Below are 14,698 nucleotides of genomic sequence, written 5' to 3'. Positions count from 1 at the left end.
TTTCCACTCGTCGACCGACGCTGGTGCTGGCTGCGCGCTGACGGCCCTGGTCCGCTGCGCTGCGCTGCGCTGCACTCGCTCCCCTTCCACGCGACAGACGACGTCTCTGCCCGCTGCCCGCTTGTCCTTGCTGGCCTGTCCATGGAGCAATCCCTCCCTTGGCTGCTGCTAAGTATTGCTGCCACTGCCTGCTGCCGCCAGCACTCCCCTGCGTTTGCGCGCCGGATCGGAGACGAGGTTCCACCCCGCCAATTCGCCTCGTCGCCATGCCTGGCCGCCCATCTTGCCTGTGCCCACCCGCCAATCCCACAGCCGGCCGTTGGCGCCCTCTCGCTTGCCCTTAGCCAGCCCAGCCTCGCTGCCTGCCCGCTACCCGCCTACTCGGAATGGCCTTAATGCTCAACGTTATCCCATCACCTGTCAACCCGAGATTAACGACTGTGCTTTTTAGTGGGCGTTTGCCCGACGACAGCACTGCACCGTCCATCCAGAAACCCCTCCGCCGTGCTGCCCATGTCGTCATCACGCCGCTGCTCGGCCCTTTGGCTTCCTGCACCCTGGCCAGGCCCCAGAGGGTCAAAATTTCTGACCATCCCAGCAATCAGACGTCACTCTCTCCTGCGGTTACACCCACCGCCCGTCCCGGTTGGCCATTGCATCCAATGCTGACACTACCGGGCCAATCGCTCGCCTCCAGCAGTAGTCATCCGGCACCTGCAGTAGGCGTGGTAATCCCCATCTCCAAGCAGACGCTTCAATGCACACAAAAATAAGTGTGGCAACTCTGCCTGCAGCTGCTGATCGACAACGGCACCAGTCCACCACTTACCCTGCTCTGCTTGCTGCTCTGCGCCGCAATCCCTTCGCAATGTTCCCCCCAAGCCCGCCCTGCCGTGCATGTGCATGCTTCTGATTGGCCCGACCCACCAAACACTCGCTGTGGCACAGACCCACTGCTCGCCACACTCGCCACACTCAGCGCCACACTTGCCGATCCATATCCGCCCAGACAAGCAGATGCCGTCGCAACGCGTATGCTTGCAGCACCGTGACATCCAACACGACGGCGTCTTCGTAGGGCTGGACGTTCACCACATGAGCTCATCCACCGTCACTATTAGTCCGGCTCACGACGCCCCAAACTATCTGCTCTTCCGCGCCGCCGTCTTTTCGTCCAATCTTCAATCACCCTGTCTTCTCTCCTGAAGCATGCATTAGCCACTTACACAACAACAAGGGGACAAAGTCCAGAAGCTTCATCTCTCTCTCTCTATCTTCTCCCTTTCCCGTGCCACTATGATGCCATAGACTTCCATCAATGTCCAAATAAAAAACGCCTCGCCGTCATGGTACCGGAAGGGGGACCAAACGTGATACACAGGAACATTACTGCGGGTACGTAGTCAAACGTAAATCCCGCGCGCCCCTCCCCCCCCTTCTGATCTCAACTTCCTTACCCCTTTGGCCACCAGTTTACTCATCTCGCTAGCTTGTCCGGCCACTAAGATTGGTTATTTACCTAGCAACTTGCAATTTCACTACCCATCCCCCATGGCATTTCGTCTTGTCCAGACCCTCTTGGTCTGTAACCAGCAGCCGCCCGGCAAGTCAAACGCCCAGAACATCGCCCGCCCCTCCGTTTCATACCATCTTAGCCATTGCTTGTTGATACGTAGAGCATAGAGCAAGTGCAGGTGATGGCCATGTTGAACCATTCTCCCTCTCTCTCTCCCCCTCCTGTGTGACATACTTGATCATCCTCTCAGAACCTCAGCGGTCCGCCTTGTGCTACCGTCCAATCAATATCAAACTGAACTGCCTGGATGAAAACCACTCGTCATCCGCTGTCCATTACGCAAAACCCCTCATCCACATGCTGCCATGTCCTCCGACCCTTTATCCTCACCTTCCCCCGAGCCTTGCCTGTTGTGCGTTGGCGGTGGCGGCATCATCGTCGATTTGGTGCCACTGGTTTCGCCACGTGATGTATAATGTCCGGCCTTCCGTATGATCGCTGTTGCTCCGGCCTGGGAACCGCTGTCGAGTCCTGTGCCGCTCGAGTCATCCCTGGAGACGGACAAACATGACCCTGTGCGCCAACTGGGAAGGGAGCTATTCCTACTCGAGTCCCGTGGCTGAACCCTTCCACTCCCCACCTCCTCACGGAACGCTGTCAGCACACTGGACCACGACCCACGACGGCTCTCTTGATACTTGGTGTCCATCAACTCTGGACTTGATGCCGGGCTTCCTTGACGACTACGACTCGGGCTCGGGGCCGGGCTTGGGTAATTTGACATGTTGCCAAAGTCTGCGCTCGAGCTCTGTGTCGACCGTCTTGACCTTTCTGGCCGTGTTACCGGTGTGTAACGTATGGCATGCGAGGAGACGTGCGCGACAGAGTCCTCAGGCCCTTCATAGTCGGCATAGATATCATCTAGCGTAGCTTCCTCAAATAGGGCTTGTAACTCGTCTGCTCCTGGCTCGAAAGAGAACTGCCGGTGATGTCCTTGCTGCGTACTGACTTGTGGTTGCGAGTGGAGCCTGCCTGCAATGCGCGTCTGTGTCACATCTTGTCCCAAAGGCTGCTTTTTGATGTTGATATCTTGCACAGTTACTGGGTCTGCATCTGCTTCATCATCGAGCATGACAGAGGCTTCTTCCGACATTGACTGTGAGAGTAGCATCATTAGTTTGTGGTTGAAGCTGTCCGGCTGCAAGCCTCGTCGCCTTGCCACAAGCGTGCCAAGCTCACGGAGAGCGACGAAAGCATTACACTCGGTGGCTGGCTGCATGTCCGTCTGATGATGAATTGACGTCTCGTCTGATAGTGCATCACCGGATCCTTCCGAGAAGACAGAGCCAGCAGAATCTGTGACGGATGATGACAGCCGAGTCTTGTGCATCGTAGTCAAGTCTAGCTCGCTCTGAACCTGGCGTGAAAGCGTAGTTTTCTCCGAGTCAGGAGGAGTGCCAACCACCAATTCTGAACTGTCAGAGAACCGCTTAGATAGTACCGCCATCTTGCCGGAAGGGGACACCGGTCGGCCACGAAGTACTGGATGAATTAGACTGGCTCTGAAATTTTGGTGAGCCATCATCTACGACTTGCCTTTCTCACTCAAACGGTCGATTTCTGCATCGAGCTTTTCTTCGGGAAGTAGCCTGTGGTCTCGTGCGAAGCTGTCGTGCGAGCTGGTCTTTCTGTTCCTCCGCTGACGATCCACGACACTTCCCTGGCGCGCTTGCACAAGTCTACAGTAATTAGACCAAGCTAGTCAGAGCGCAGCGCATATACTGACCCCGTCATGCCACTTGTACCGCGGGCGATAAGTAGCTCGAGCCGGCGTATCTCCGCATGGTATCCGTCTTCCAAATACGACCAACTTGCCTGTGCTTGTGACCAGTCCCGAAGCGTCTCCTCTAGCAGTATCTCTAGGCGCCCCTTCTGGTCCCGCGCCTTACGATAATCCTCGAATACGCGGAGCAGGCCACTGTGGTGCTCCGTGGGTATTGGAGACGATGCCCTGGTAATATGCAATCGAACGGACTGGGTCACAAGTAGTGGATCAACATAGGCCTCAAACGGCCGTGGTGACTCTTCACCCCATGGTTCCGAAAACTCGGGCGTTTTCGTAGTGTCCTTGAACGAGGAGAAAAGTGAGGTATATCGCGAGAGCTTTGGCTTAGAGTCTCGATACAACACCGGCATCTCCAAACGCTCACCCCGCCCATCTTCAATGTCTTCGACTGCAGGAACTGCAGTCAGGGTACTCACCGGGGTTTGTGGTCTACTGCTGTGCAGTGTCTTTAGCCAGCTGGGTTGACGAGATCTGTCACCTTGGTCTTCGGTAGCTATGGAGCGTTCGCCGTCAGATCTGAGCGAAGAGATCTTAGGTTGCTTCTTGGGGTGTTTACTGTGACCTAGACGCCAACCCCTACCATCTGGCATGTTGTTTTCACGTGCAAGCTCTCTTGATAGGTGAGTGGCTACAGAGAGCCCGGGGAGTTGCGCGACGTATAAGTCCATATCCTCGACAGGTCACAATTGCCAGTTGAGTGAGACTGCGGAAAGTGGTCGTGATAAAGGTGATTGTGGTGACTGCCGGGCAGGTGCTGCCGCGGGGCCAGCTCTCACCCTCACTGCCCTGACTTACATCATCTGGGGCTCACCTTCACCACATATGGTGCCAATGTAGCCAACACCTTCAAGGCTTTCTGACTGTTGATTCTGGAGTGAAGTCAACTTTTCAGCATCTTTACTGCCCTATGCAAGCACAGCGGTGTCATTGTTGCTCATGCCGTCTTCTGGACTCGACACAGCGCCTCGCGTTTGTATCGCGCCGTGCATCCAAGCCCCCTCGATGAAAAGTATGGACATCCAGAAGGCAAGCAGCCATGAATGCCGCACTAGAGCTCGCGCCATGTCAGGGTTTGGAAAGAAGGGAAAAATATTGCTAATGTCGAAAGGCGCACGAAGTGGCCAAGTGAGCGGTGCGATGTCCTGCAAGTCCATTCAACGTTCCTTGGGAGCATACATACTGATGGCTACTCTACAAATTTGTGTGTTTGTCGCAACCACGAGCGACTATATTCGCCAGTCGGGGTGTCTTGACGTTAAAATGGTTCGGCCCCAAAACGGCTAGATAGGTACATACGTAGTTACTACTTAGTAGTAGCGAAAGCTGGTCCACCGGGGCACTACACTCGAACCACTTGAACCTATACTTCATACTTGCATCGCAACAAGACGTCGCTAGCTTACGCGCATTCCTGATCCGGAGAATTATTAGGCCCATAACATATGCCCTAAGGATTCGTTTGTATCGCATAGCCGCCTCCAGGATCGTTGCCAAGGGACACAATGTTCCGTGTTTCGGTTGAGTTTGAGTACTGTTTCATCACACTCGAACCGCCTAGCAATTGCGATACCCTGGCTGAACAGCACTGAGTCTAGAACTTTGTTAAGAGACTGTCAGTATAAGGATATGTATAGTCGAAGTGGTGGTGCGTAATACCGAAATTCGAGGTGATGAGTGTAAGACGGAGAGTCGGGATGAAGAGCGTACGTAGAGAGGGCACTGCAAGGCTACCATTGCATGACATGACTTCAAATGCCTCAGTGGCACCATTTCGACAATGTCCAACGCAGCCAGACGCGCGTCTGCTATAATTCGGGCAGCCATCGACACGTCTCTGACAGCCTTGACACAGATGGCCAGCTCGCATCCCCGACCGTGCCCACCCCGCAGAACACCAGAGCTCCACTACCCGCCAGGCGTGCAGGACAGAAGGCAGTGCATTCGCCCATACACTGCCAAGATGGTGCCAGGAAGATCTAGAATCCGGTTTCAGTCTGTCTGGTTTGAGGCACCAAGTGAAATATACGAGGATAATGTGTGATTAGCAGTGATCCTGGACAAGCAAGGCGTTGTATTGCGTACATGCCTTTGTCTTGTCGACATTTATAAGACAACGTCCCGACGAGGCTCCAAGGTATTCCATTCTTCAGCCTCAAACCCATTCAACTACATTTCTCTTCTTTATATTCACTCTTTGTCGCAGTGCGACTTTTACCATCTCACACATCCGTTTCGACTTTTCCTTGAACTTCGGCGACTGCTACTCTACTCGAATACTCTCGAACCCAACCGTAATCACCTAAACACTATTTTCAAAATGAAGTTCACCATTGTCGCCACCATCATCTCCATGGCTGCTTTTGCCGTTGCTGCTCCCATCGCTAGTGAGGGTACGTCTCCGCGCGCAATTCCTCCGAGATGAGAAAGGAAGAAGCTAACAATATGGATAGGAGTCGCTGCCCGTCAGAACCACGGCATGTGCGTCAAGTCGGTCAATGGCGAGGTTACCCAAATTCCCAACTGCTAGATGTGATACCCCAAGCGTGGAAGGACAAGATGGAGTGTGGCGAGAAGGAGGACTGTGGTGGAGGGTGGAGGTGGACAAGTAAAGAGTAGAGACAGCGTGCAGCAAAAAGACACAAATATAATATCCAAAGCACCTAGGCTGCGCCCATTACCAGACCTCGAATCATTCATGGCAGTAAGGCCAGTATCTTCTACATACATACAAACTGTGCATTTAGTGTTGGACGTATTCCCACGGCAAGACAACGAGACACATGTCAGAAGCGTCAAGCAGAGGCAGAGACGACAGTCTCCATCCTTGTAGCTACAGCGCTACCACTCGTCAAGCGCTAGTCGCCGTTTTGTTGGGGTAAGTACATGCTCGCACTCGCCCACCCGGGTTGATCCTTCCACGTTTCGCGATTCCCATACTCGGCATGGCGCCGAAACGTAGACGCTTGGAATACAATAGTTTCGTTCGGGCAGCCCGCCCAAGGGCTGAGCGGGAGAGGAGCTATAGTGGAAGTGTGTGTGCGTGTGTGTGTGTGTGTGTGCTATGGCGCTGGCGAAGGCAGACTAACAAGTCCTGACCAGCCGCTACTATGGACAGGTGATGCGCTAGACAGGCCGACCGTTGCTCATATCCAATACGACTAAGCAGACCCTGCGTCTCCTGCCCCGTTGCAAATTGGGACTGCAACCCCACCGTCGACGTCCAGGACTGCGACATGTGCCATTGACGGTCGTATGCTTGCTTTTCCCCGTACTGCACCAGTGCGACGTAGCTGCGGAGCTCGAGGCCCCGTGACACACCAAGCGATGGCGTCAGTACGCAGGACCGGCCGGTGGACATCCTGCTGGCACCAAGCGAGATGATCGTCCCCAGGATGCACAGGTCGAGCGAACTGGCTGCATTTCCGTGGATTGCAACTGACTGACAGCACCTGTCTGCCTCGACGCGTTGCATCTTATTAGTCCCTACCAAGACGGATCCATCTCCCAGTCTCCAGGCTCCCATGCGCAACCCCAGCAGACTCACATCGCGCCCGCTCTCCGTTGGCCATTCCCCGTGCGCGCAATGCGTGTCTAGACGCAGCAAAAGGAGCGGTTGCTGTGTTCCGGCGCAGTATGACGTTGCCCAAGACAAAAATGCCAGGCTTTGAGGCCAATCTTCAGCCACCGGCCCTCTTCAGGAACGGGGCCCCTACCACGCCTTAAAGACATGTTTATCGTGAACTGCACTCAGGGCACACTCCTACGGCTTCAATTCGGCGCCTTCCATGGACAAGCTAAAGCTCAAGGCGCGTACGGCGCGCAGCAGGCTCGCTGGTGCTTCTTCGTCTGCACCTGACACGCCTGAGCAGACTGCTCCACAACAATCGCCCGTACCACAACAAAACTCGAGCACACACGCCCTCCACGAGGGCACTTACGCCCGGGACTTTGGTGCGCCCGCCGACCAACAGCCCATCGTCGAGCCCCCTACTTCACTACAGTCGTCCATTGACGCGGGCAGCCATGTGCCCAAGCCCTCCAGGGTCAGCGACCCGTCGTCGCATGTTACATACCAGTGAGTCTTGGCTTTGGCGAAGCAGCAAGGCGCAGTGACTGACATCCATCGAGGACGCTTGCAGCACAGCGCGCAAGGAGCAACTCTGCGCCAAACAGAGGAACCCCGCCATTCCAGCAATACCCACGCCGACCCCAAGCCGCCCGCCAAACAAGCATTGGTATCCGTCGCATGCCCTCGTCGAGTCCCCTGAGACAGACCGTTCAACCACCAGCTTCATCCACCCCAAGAGCAGGCACGCCCTTGCCTGCGCTCGACGAAGAGCAAGAACTAGGCCAGCTCCCGTCCAACAGCAGCCAGTCCACCCTCACCCATACCAACTCGGCACCCGAGCAGACTCGCCTGCGGAGAATAAAAAGCGCCGTCCAGCTTAGGATACCATTCTGGGGCAAGAAAGATGAGGAAAAAGCACCTGCAGCCGGCCCCAGTGCCACGACCGCCCAAGACGACGGAGCAACCAACTACAGTTCAGGCATGGTCGACGTCTTGGATACGCTTGACCCTGAGGTTGCGACCCTCACGTCTTTGACAAATATGCAGAATTCACTCTTCGTCCCCAACCTGCCCTTTCTCAACCGCCGGCCTACTTACAACCTGCGTCGACGAAAGAGTGAGACGGAGAGCCTCGAGGAGATCAACCGCATATTGCAACCTGCCTTGGCTGCTCAGGCACAGGAGCAGCAAGCCGCCCCGGCTTTGCAACGCTCTCCAACTCAAACTACAGCGACGACCATGATGACAATAGACTCGCAGCTGACGAATTCACGATATGCCGTGCTTCCTGAGAACACTGACTTGTCTGGATGGAGCGTTGCTGATAAGAAGGAAGTCAATGATCATGTGCGACACATGCTTCATTCACGGCGATCCAAATTGAAGCGCTCGCTTAAGGGCTTTGGACATTATGTTCGCAGACGTAAGTGCATGTATTATCAAACACTTGGTATTCCTTCTCACTCACACACACACAACAGCATTGGGTTTCCTCGTCACTCTCTATGCAGCGCTTATCACTTTGTTCGGCCTGGCCTGGGTGCTGTTCTTAATTGGATGGATCAATGTCGGTGGACAACAGATTTATGTCGTCCACATCATTGACAGCGTCCTGGTTGCCCTCTTCGCAATTGTCGGAGACGGTCTCGCTCCCTTCCGCGCCGTAGACACCTACCACATGATCTACATAGCACACTACCATCACTACACCTGGTCACGCCGAAAGAAGGACATGCTGCCTGCTCTAGCCGACCACAACGACCTGCCTGCCGAGCACGCCCCTGTATCTGGACCCAGAACTACCGATCCTAACGACCCAGAGAAACAATGGGAGTTTACCGTATTGACACCTAAACAGCAGGAGAAGCTCGAACATCACCAGAGCAAGTTCTGCAAATCGCACTCCTTCTACAAACCCCACGAGACAGAGACCCACTACGCGTTTCCTCTTCGTTTCCTGGTCGCCATCGTTGTATTGCTAGATTGCCACTCACTCCTCCAAATCTCCCTCGGCGCATGCACTTGGGGTATCTACTACAAGAAGCGACACTTTGCCATCACTACTGTCATTCTCATTTGCTCCATCACCTGCAACGCCACAGCTGGTCTTTTGATCTGGCTTGGCGACAAGAGGACGAGGAAGAAGGATGTCCTGGAGCGCATGAATAGACAGGAGCTGACGGAGGAGGCAATTAAGGAAGTACAGAAGAAGAAGGAAAAGGAAGGTGAGAGCAGCAGCGACGAAGCCGGGAAGGAGTCGGAGAAGAGGAGGATTAGTCTGGATGCCTTTAGGCCCAGGAAAAGTATGGATAAGGGAAGAAAGAGTATGGACAAGGGAAGAAAGAGCATGGACAAAGGGAGGGCGAGGGAGCCGGGCCAGACTGAGCAAAGCGCATATCCTTGAATGATTTTCGTTGCATGTCGTAATTACCTAATAGTCCTGTTCTTCAAGCGTACCAGCGTTGAGATACCAATCTTGCCTTTTAATTACAGACTTTACCATCCAACCAGTCCTGCTCTTTTGATTTGCATCCGCGTTATCAAACACTCCACGGCAGGGTTGTATCTGGGCTTTCTTCTCCCGGTGGAAGTGCCAAACGTAACTGATGCTTGACTTGGTCTGAAACAGCCTGTAATTGGCATTGCATACCACTGTCTATCCGCAGCTTCAGTAGAACAGGATGAATATATGAACATGTGTTTGACTAGTTACAGTATTATAATCTCAATATTGGATAACGAGGTAGATTGGGAGGACACCCCCATTTCAATTAAGATTCACCTAGTGCAGGAACGCTATGATAAATGAATTATGTATACTCGAATTATAGCAACGACGAAGAATCTTTAATAATGAAGTTGCACATCTCAGAATATTTCTCTCATTTTCGACTTGAACGTCTTGCAGTGCATTGGAGATATCCCTATAGGTCCAGTCCAAAAGATTTAGCTACAGCCTACAACACATTTTCTCAAACTGCCTCAATGGAGCCAGACTGGTATTCAATGTGTGTGTGTGTGTGTGAAAGCGGGGTCAACGACAAAACGGAAGGAACGAAGCAAATAGTGTTGCAGACAGTCGTGGTGATAAGTCATTCCGGTCACGGGACCACGCGTTGCCGTGTATTTCTACGAGGAAAGAGCAACGCCTGTTTTGTTCTGCCCTGTATCCCCTCTTCTCTTACTTTCGTCACTCCCCTCCTATCATCGAGGAAGTCTCAGTGCAAAACTTGCAAAGAAATTTCTCACCCTGAGATACACCTGTGTTCTCAAACCTTGCCAACCTCATCCTTTTCCATCACAATCAATCGTTCAGTTGACAGTATGGGTGCCTGGGGCTACTGTAAGGGAAATGGACACTCATTCGTGTACACTTTTAGACTGACATTACCCTAGGCCTATTCCAGTCCGACCATGACTTCGACGTAATCAGTGAGATGAGCCACGAAGCCGGCCTTGCCAAACTCGAGGAAGACGCCCAAGCTCGAGCAAAAGCAGAAGGCAAGAGCGATAAGGAAGTGAATTTGATATACTATACCATCTACAGCAACGATTGCTCAGACCCTGAGCTTGTTCGCAAGCACCTCGATTCAGGCGTCCTTGTCGACATGATTGCAAAGAAGGAGTCGAAGATGCTGTCTAAACTCGATGGATCGCTGGATCAGAGGCTCGATTACTTGACTCGGGATCCTTGCTACGCATACGTTCTGCTCGGCGCATGTGCCATGACACTCGGTTGCCAGCTTCCCGAAGCTTATGTTAGCATGCTGAAGAAAGTCTACACTGAGGGCGGCATCATGGCGGATGCGCAACGTCAGATGAGGAAGGCCCTCTTTGGTCCAGGTGGCTACAAGAATGGTAAGCCTTACGATTTCGAGTCCAAGACACTCTCGGAGACGGCCGATTCTTCTGCGACCGAAGAGCACGATGTCAACCCCCTAGGCTTTCGTCCGTTGAATGTCCTCAGTCCAGGCGGCTTGTTCGAGACCGGTATGACCACATCGACAACGTCTCTGATCTTGAAAGAACTTCGAGCACAAATCCATGAGCCTGACGCATGCGGTGGCTGTGGTGCGGAACACAGAGCTGGTGGTAAGGCTCTACTTATGTGTTCCAAGTGCCACAATCGAAAGTACTGCTCTGTCAAATGCCAGAAGAAGTCCTGGAAGGTCCACAGGAAGGTGTGCGTGCCTCCAAAGGCTTCTGCCTAGACATCCAGCTGCAGAGGGATGGCTACGACAGCAGTATCTGCCATAACTTCCAAGCCCATTGTAGCTACCACCGCTATATTATGGACACTTTGAGGGCGATCAACGACTATATGAAGCTGATATTTTAGTGGTGAATGCCATACAAAGGTGTTGCTATTCGAGAACGATGTGTAATGACTTGAGCTGTCTCTCATCACGAGACATGATGACGGGATGGAAGAGTGCCACTCAACGAAACGCTAGTATGATTACTACTATACATAGATGGAGCCTTTCAGCCATATTAGTTATATACCTTAATGAATCGTCGCAATCGCATTTTCTTCTTTCTCTCTCTACTATTCATGAGTGGATACCTACAAGATAGATTATTCTGTCGCATGGTATACCAGTGCAAAATGAGTTAATTCAAGTCGTCCATGGATCGCAATCACATACTATCAAGTAGCTCAAATATTTATATTCCGAGTACAGAGGGGCATGGCACACGCATGATATAGGTGCATACTTTTCTGAGCGTATTCGATTTGCTCACTTTCCAGCGCTGAAGCAGTGCGCCACTACGTCAAGAATTTCTATGATGCGCACATATGAACACGCAACAACCATTGTTGATATCCCGATGGGAGATTATTTTTTTTTGAAAAAAAAAACAACCCTCCAAATACAACGCCGATATCTGCAGTGCAGTGCAGTGCAATGCTATCGCTCTTTGAACCCCTAAACGCCCTGGAAACCATGAATAGTGTTACATTTATCCATCACAAGAATGAGTTGCTGGAGGAAAACACCAGTTGATACCACGCACATAGCCGTAGTATATACATGGCAAAAAAAACTATCCCTCTCCACACAACGTCCTACACGCACACGCACGGGCGCTTGACGGGAATGCGATCAAGCAATGCCGAAAAGAGAGACAAGAGCACTACTGCAAACCCGCCTTGTTCGTCTTGACCGTATGAGGAATAGGTTTCAAGATACCCTTGTTATCCCCAGCACCAAGAGCGGTACCCGTAGACCACCCCATCTTCATCATCAACGCGTGACCCCTATTCTCAGGTCCCAGCTCCGGAGCATTTGCACCGACTGTCTCGCCATCCTTGTAGCCCAGCTGAGGCCGGCTGCGCGTACCGCTCTGCTTGTGCTTGACGGTCGAGAATCTGCCTGCGCGTCCGGCACCACTAGCACCCTGAGGGTAGAGAGGGCCACGTAGACGCTTCTGGAAGCCCTTCTTTTGGATGGCCATGTCGAATTCGTTGTCGGTGTATGTGCGGGTCCGAGAGGTTTTGGAAAGAATGGTAAATCTGTCCATGCCGTCGCCGCGGGAGCGAGAGTTTAGGTTGAAAAATGCCGCGGCTTGGTGAATGGTGGCGCGGCGATAGGCCTCCATGGGAGGTAGCGAGAGTGTCTGCATGTCGCCCATTAGGAACTCGCGTATTTCTTCAACAATGTCTTCCATGTCGATGCCGCCCTGGTATTTGACCTTGAGGTTGGGGCCTTTGCCCTTTCTACCCAGCAAGCCCTGCTGACGTAGCTCCTCACGCTCCGCCTTCTTGAGGCGCTTCTTTGCTCTGTCGGCCTCCCAAGCGTTTTGGAGCTGTTCGTTCAAGTCAGAGTCGTCCAGTTCCGGCGGTGGCTGGCCGCGTCGACCTTTCTTCTTTGGCTTTAGTGATGGTCGTTCGGTATCCATGATATCAAAGCCGCCATATGGGTCCATTTCAAGAGCTGCAACCATTGCAGATGCCGATGGGAATGTCGGATCCTTGTGACCGCGCGCACGACCTCGCTGCTTCTTGTTCGGTTTACCGTAACCACCAAAAGACGACTTCTTGGTGGGGCCTGGTGCGTCGAAGAAGTCGTCAGCACCGTAGAGAAGCACTTCGTCAGCGCCTAAGCCGAGCTCTTCTTGTTTTTGTAGGATCCTGGCGATGGTCTCATCATCTAGTTCTTCGGCATATGCGTCTTCATCGTCATCGTCATCCTCGTCGTCACCCTCATCGTCCTCATCTTCATTCATATCTTCGTACTCGTCTGCGGAATCGCTGCTTGCGAGCATTTGCTGCTCACGCTCAAAGGCCTCGGCCTCAAAGGCTTGGATCATTCGCTTCTCAGTAGGGCTTTTGAGAAATGTAGCTGGCAACCAACGAGCGTCATCGGTGATAGAACCTTCGTAGACGCAAAGATAATGAAGGCCAGATTTACGGGTCCGTTTGGACAGAATGCGTACAACGGTATCCATGACGTCGGATGAGGTGCTCATATCCTCGAAATCTTGCAGCATATCCGAGTCCCAGTCTTCACTGCCTTGATCGTCATCTCCGTCGTCTTGACTTCCAGATGCTGGTTCCCAGTCATTGTGACTGCCTCCATCCAAATCCATTTCGCGACGAGCAAAACCAGATGCAGCTAACAAATCGTCGGTAAAGCCAAACTCTTCAACATTCTGCATGTAGTCATCCATAGCCGCATCACGCGAATTGGCATTGTCCTGCAGGAGAGCCTCCATATCGGGACTTTCCGAAACGGGTAGCCACCCAATTTTGGGTTTACTGCGGTGTTGCCACTCGGTGGTGGTGCCCTCCCAGGCAGGTCTGTCACCGCTCCGTTTTGCAAACTGACTCTGATCTACATCGTCAGGATCCGACACTGTCTCTTCTTGGATCTTAGATACACTGCTCATGCTGATGCTGAGCTCTACAGATACTTGGGTAGCAGCTGTCTCAGTAGGTGGTACAGGTTCATCACTTATGGAATCCTTTACTGTAGTAGTGGCAGGCGGTGCTGGAGTTGTGTTTGCAGCAACAACAGGTGCATCTGGATGCTGAATATACCGCCCTCTGAAGAGAACCTCATCGGCACTTGATGAGGCACTTGATGAAGCATCTGAAGGCGCAGGCGATGGGCTGCGAATGGCCATCTGTGCCATGGCTTCAGCGTTGTCCGGCGTGGGAGATGGCAAAGAAGGCGTAGCAGACTCCGAGCTGGACTGGGAGGGGTCTTCTTGGGCAGACTTGACATCGGGCAAGTTCTCCTTCAGGGTACCTTGGAGATGTCCAGCGCTTACGAATTGAATCGGCATGTGACGTAAATTGTTGCCTTCTCTGAGGGCGGCAGTGCGGTGGTTTGACCTCCAACGGGCTCCATCCTTAAGAGAGAATTTAGATGGGGTTTCTGGTGGCACAAACGTATCCTGGTCGTGGAGAGCCCATGATTGCGAAGGGCGTTTGGTGGGCGCACGGTGCGGAGTGCTCTTCGCTGAACCGCCCTTGGCCTTGGTCTTGCCCTTCTTCTTTCCACGGGACATTGCTGCAGAAGTGCACCAGGTTGGCAGGGGGAGCGATGTAGAAGGGAGTGGTGGCGACACAGCGGCGACGGCGAGGTTGAGCTTTGGATTAAAGATGATGCGCACTTCCTAGTCCACTTGGCGTGGGGCTAGTCGGAGCTTATGACGATGCGCCGATTATGCAAGCTCGCAGTGCAAGCCCAAGCTGAGCAGGACAGTGGTGTACAGAGTGCGTTCGTGGGCTGCTCTCTGGACAGCTTGGCCCGTATTT

At 53.1% G+C, this 14,698-nt stretch overlaps 5 protein-coding genes across 5 annotated transcripts; 3 read left to right on the top strand and 2 right to left on the bottom strand.

The window, feature by feature from the left end:
* Nucleotides 1-1,865: 1,865 nt before the first annotated feature.
* Nucleotides 1,866-4,030, bottom strand: PSV08DRAFT_218301 (uncharacterized protein; the record flags this gene model as incomplete). Its single annotated transcript, XM_014222138.1, has 3 exons — nt 1,866-3,072; nt 3,109-3,255; nt 3,303-4,030. The coding sequence occupies 3 exons, from the start codon at nt 4,028-4,030 to the stop codon at nt 1,866-1,868; spliced, it is 2,082 nt and encodes a 693-aa protein (XP_014077613.1).
* A 1,357-nt stretch (nt 4,031-5,387) lies between these two features.
* PSV08DRAFT_360145 (uncharacterized protein) lies at nt 5,388-5,937 on the top strand. Its single transcript, XM_014222137.1, has 2 exons — nt 5,388-5,752; nt 5,813-5,937. Exons 1-2 carry the CDS (start codon nt 5,680-5,682, stop codon nt 5,887-5,889), a joined length of 150 nt encoding a protein of 49 aa, XP_014077612.1. The 5' UTR covers nt 5,388-5,679; the 3' UTR covers nt 5,890-5,937.
* Nucleotides 5,938-7,128: 1,191 nt separating this feature from the next.
* On the top strand, nt 7,129-9,425 carry PSV08DRAFT_31164 (uncharacterized protein). Its single transcript, XM_014222136.2, has 3 exons — nt 7,129-7,437; nt 7,491-8,353; nt 8,412-9,425. The coding sequence occupies exons 1-3, from the start codon at nt 7,148-7,150 to the stop codon at nt 9,332-9,334; spliced, it is 2,076 nt and encodes a 691-aa protein (XP_014077611.1). The 5' UTR covers nt 7,129-7,147; the 3' UTR covers nt 9,335-9,425.
* An 829-nt stretch (nt 9,426-10,254) lies between these two features.
* On the top strand, nt 10,255-11,141 carry PSV08DRAFT_245041 (uncharacterized protein; the record flags this gene model as incomplete). The annotated part of the gene is made up of 2 exons (XM_014222135.1): nt 10,255-10,273; nt 10,327-11,141. 2 exons carry the CDS (start codon nt 10,255-10,257, stop codon nt 11,139-11,141), a joined length of 834 nt encoding a protein of 277 aa, XP_014077610.1.
* Nucleotides 11,142-12,069: 928 nt separating this feature from the next.
* Nucleotides 12,070-14,448, bottom strand: PSV08DRAFT_408128 (uncharacterized protein; the record flags this gene model as incomplete). The annotated part of the gene is made up of 1 exon (XM_014222134.1): nt 12,070-14,448. One exon carries the CDS (start codon nt 14,446-14,448, stop codon nt 12,070-12,072), a length of 2,379 nt encoding a protein of 792 aa, XP_014077609.1.
* Between the last annotated feature and the right edge of the window lie 250 nt (nt 14,449-14,698).

This window comes from Bipolaris maydis (assembly GCF_028858645.1).
Source record: "Bipolaris maydis strain C4 unplaced genomic scaffold PSV08scaffold_3, whole genome shotgun sequence".
Classification (NCBI taxonomy): Eukaryota; Fungi; Ascomycota; class Dothideomycetes; order Pleosporales; family Pleosporaceae; genus Bipolaris; species Bipolaris maydis.
This window is presented reverse-complemented; position numbering and strand designations above follow the sequence as displayed.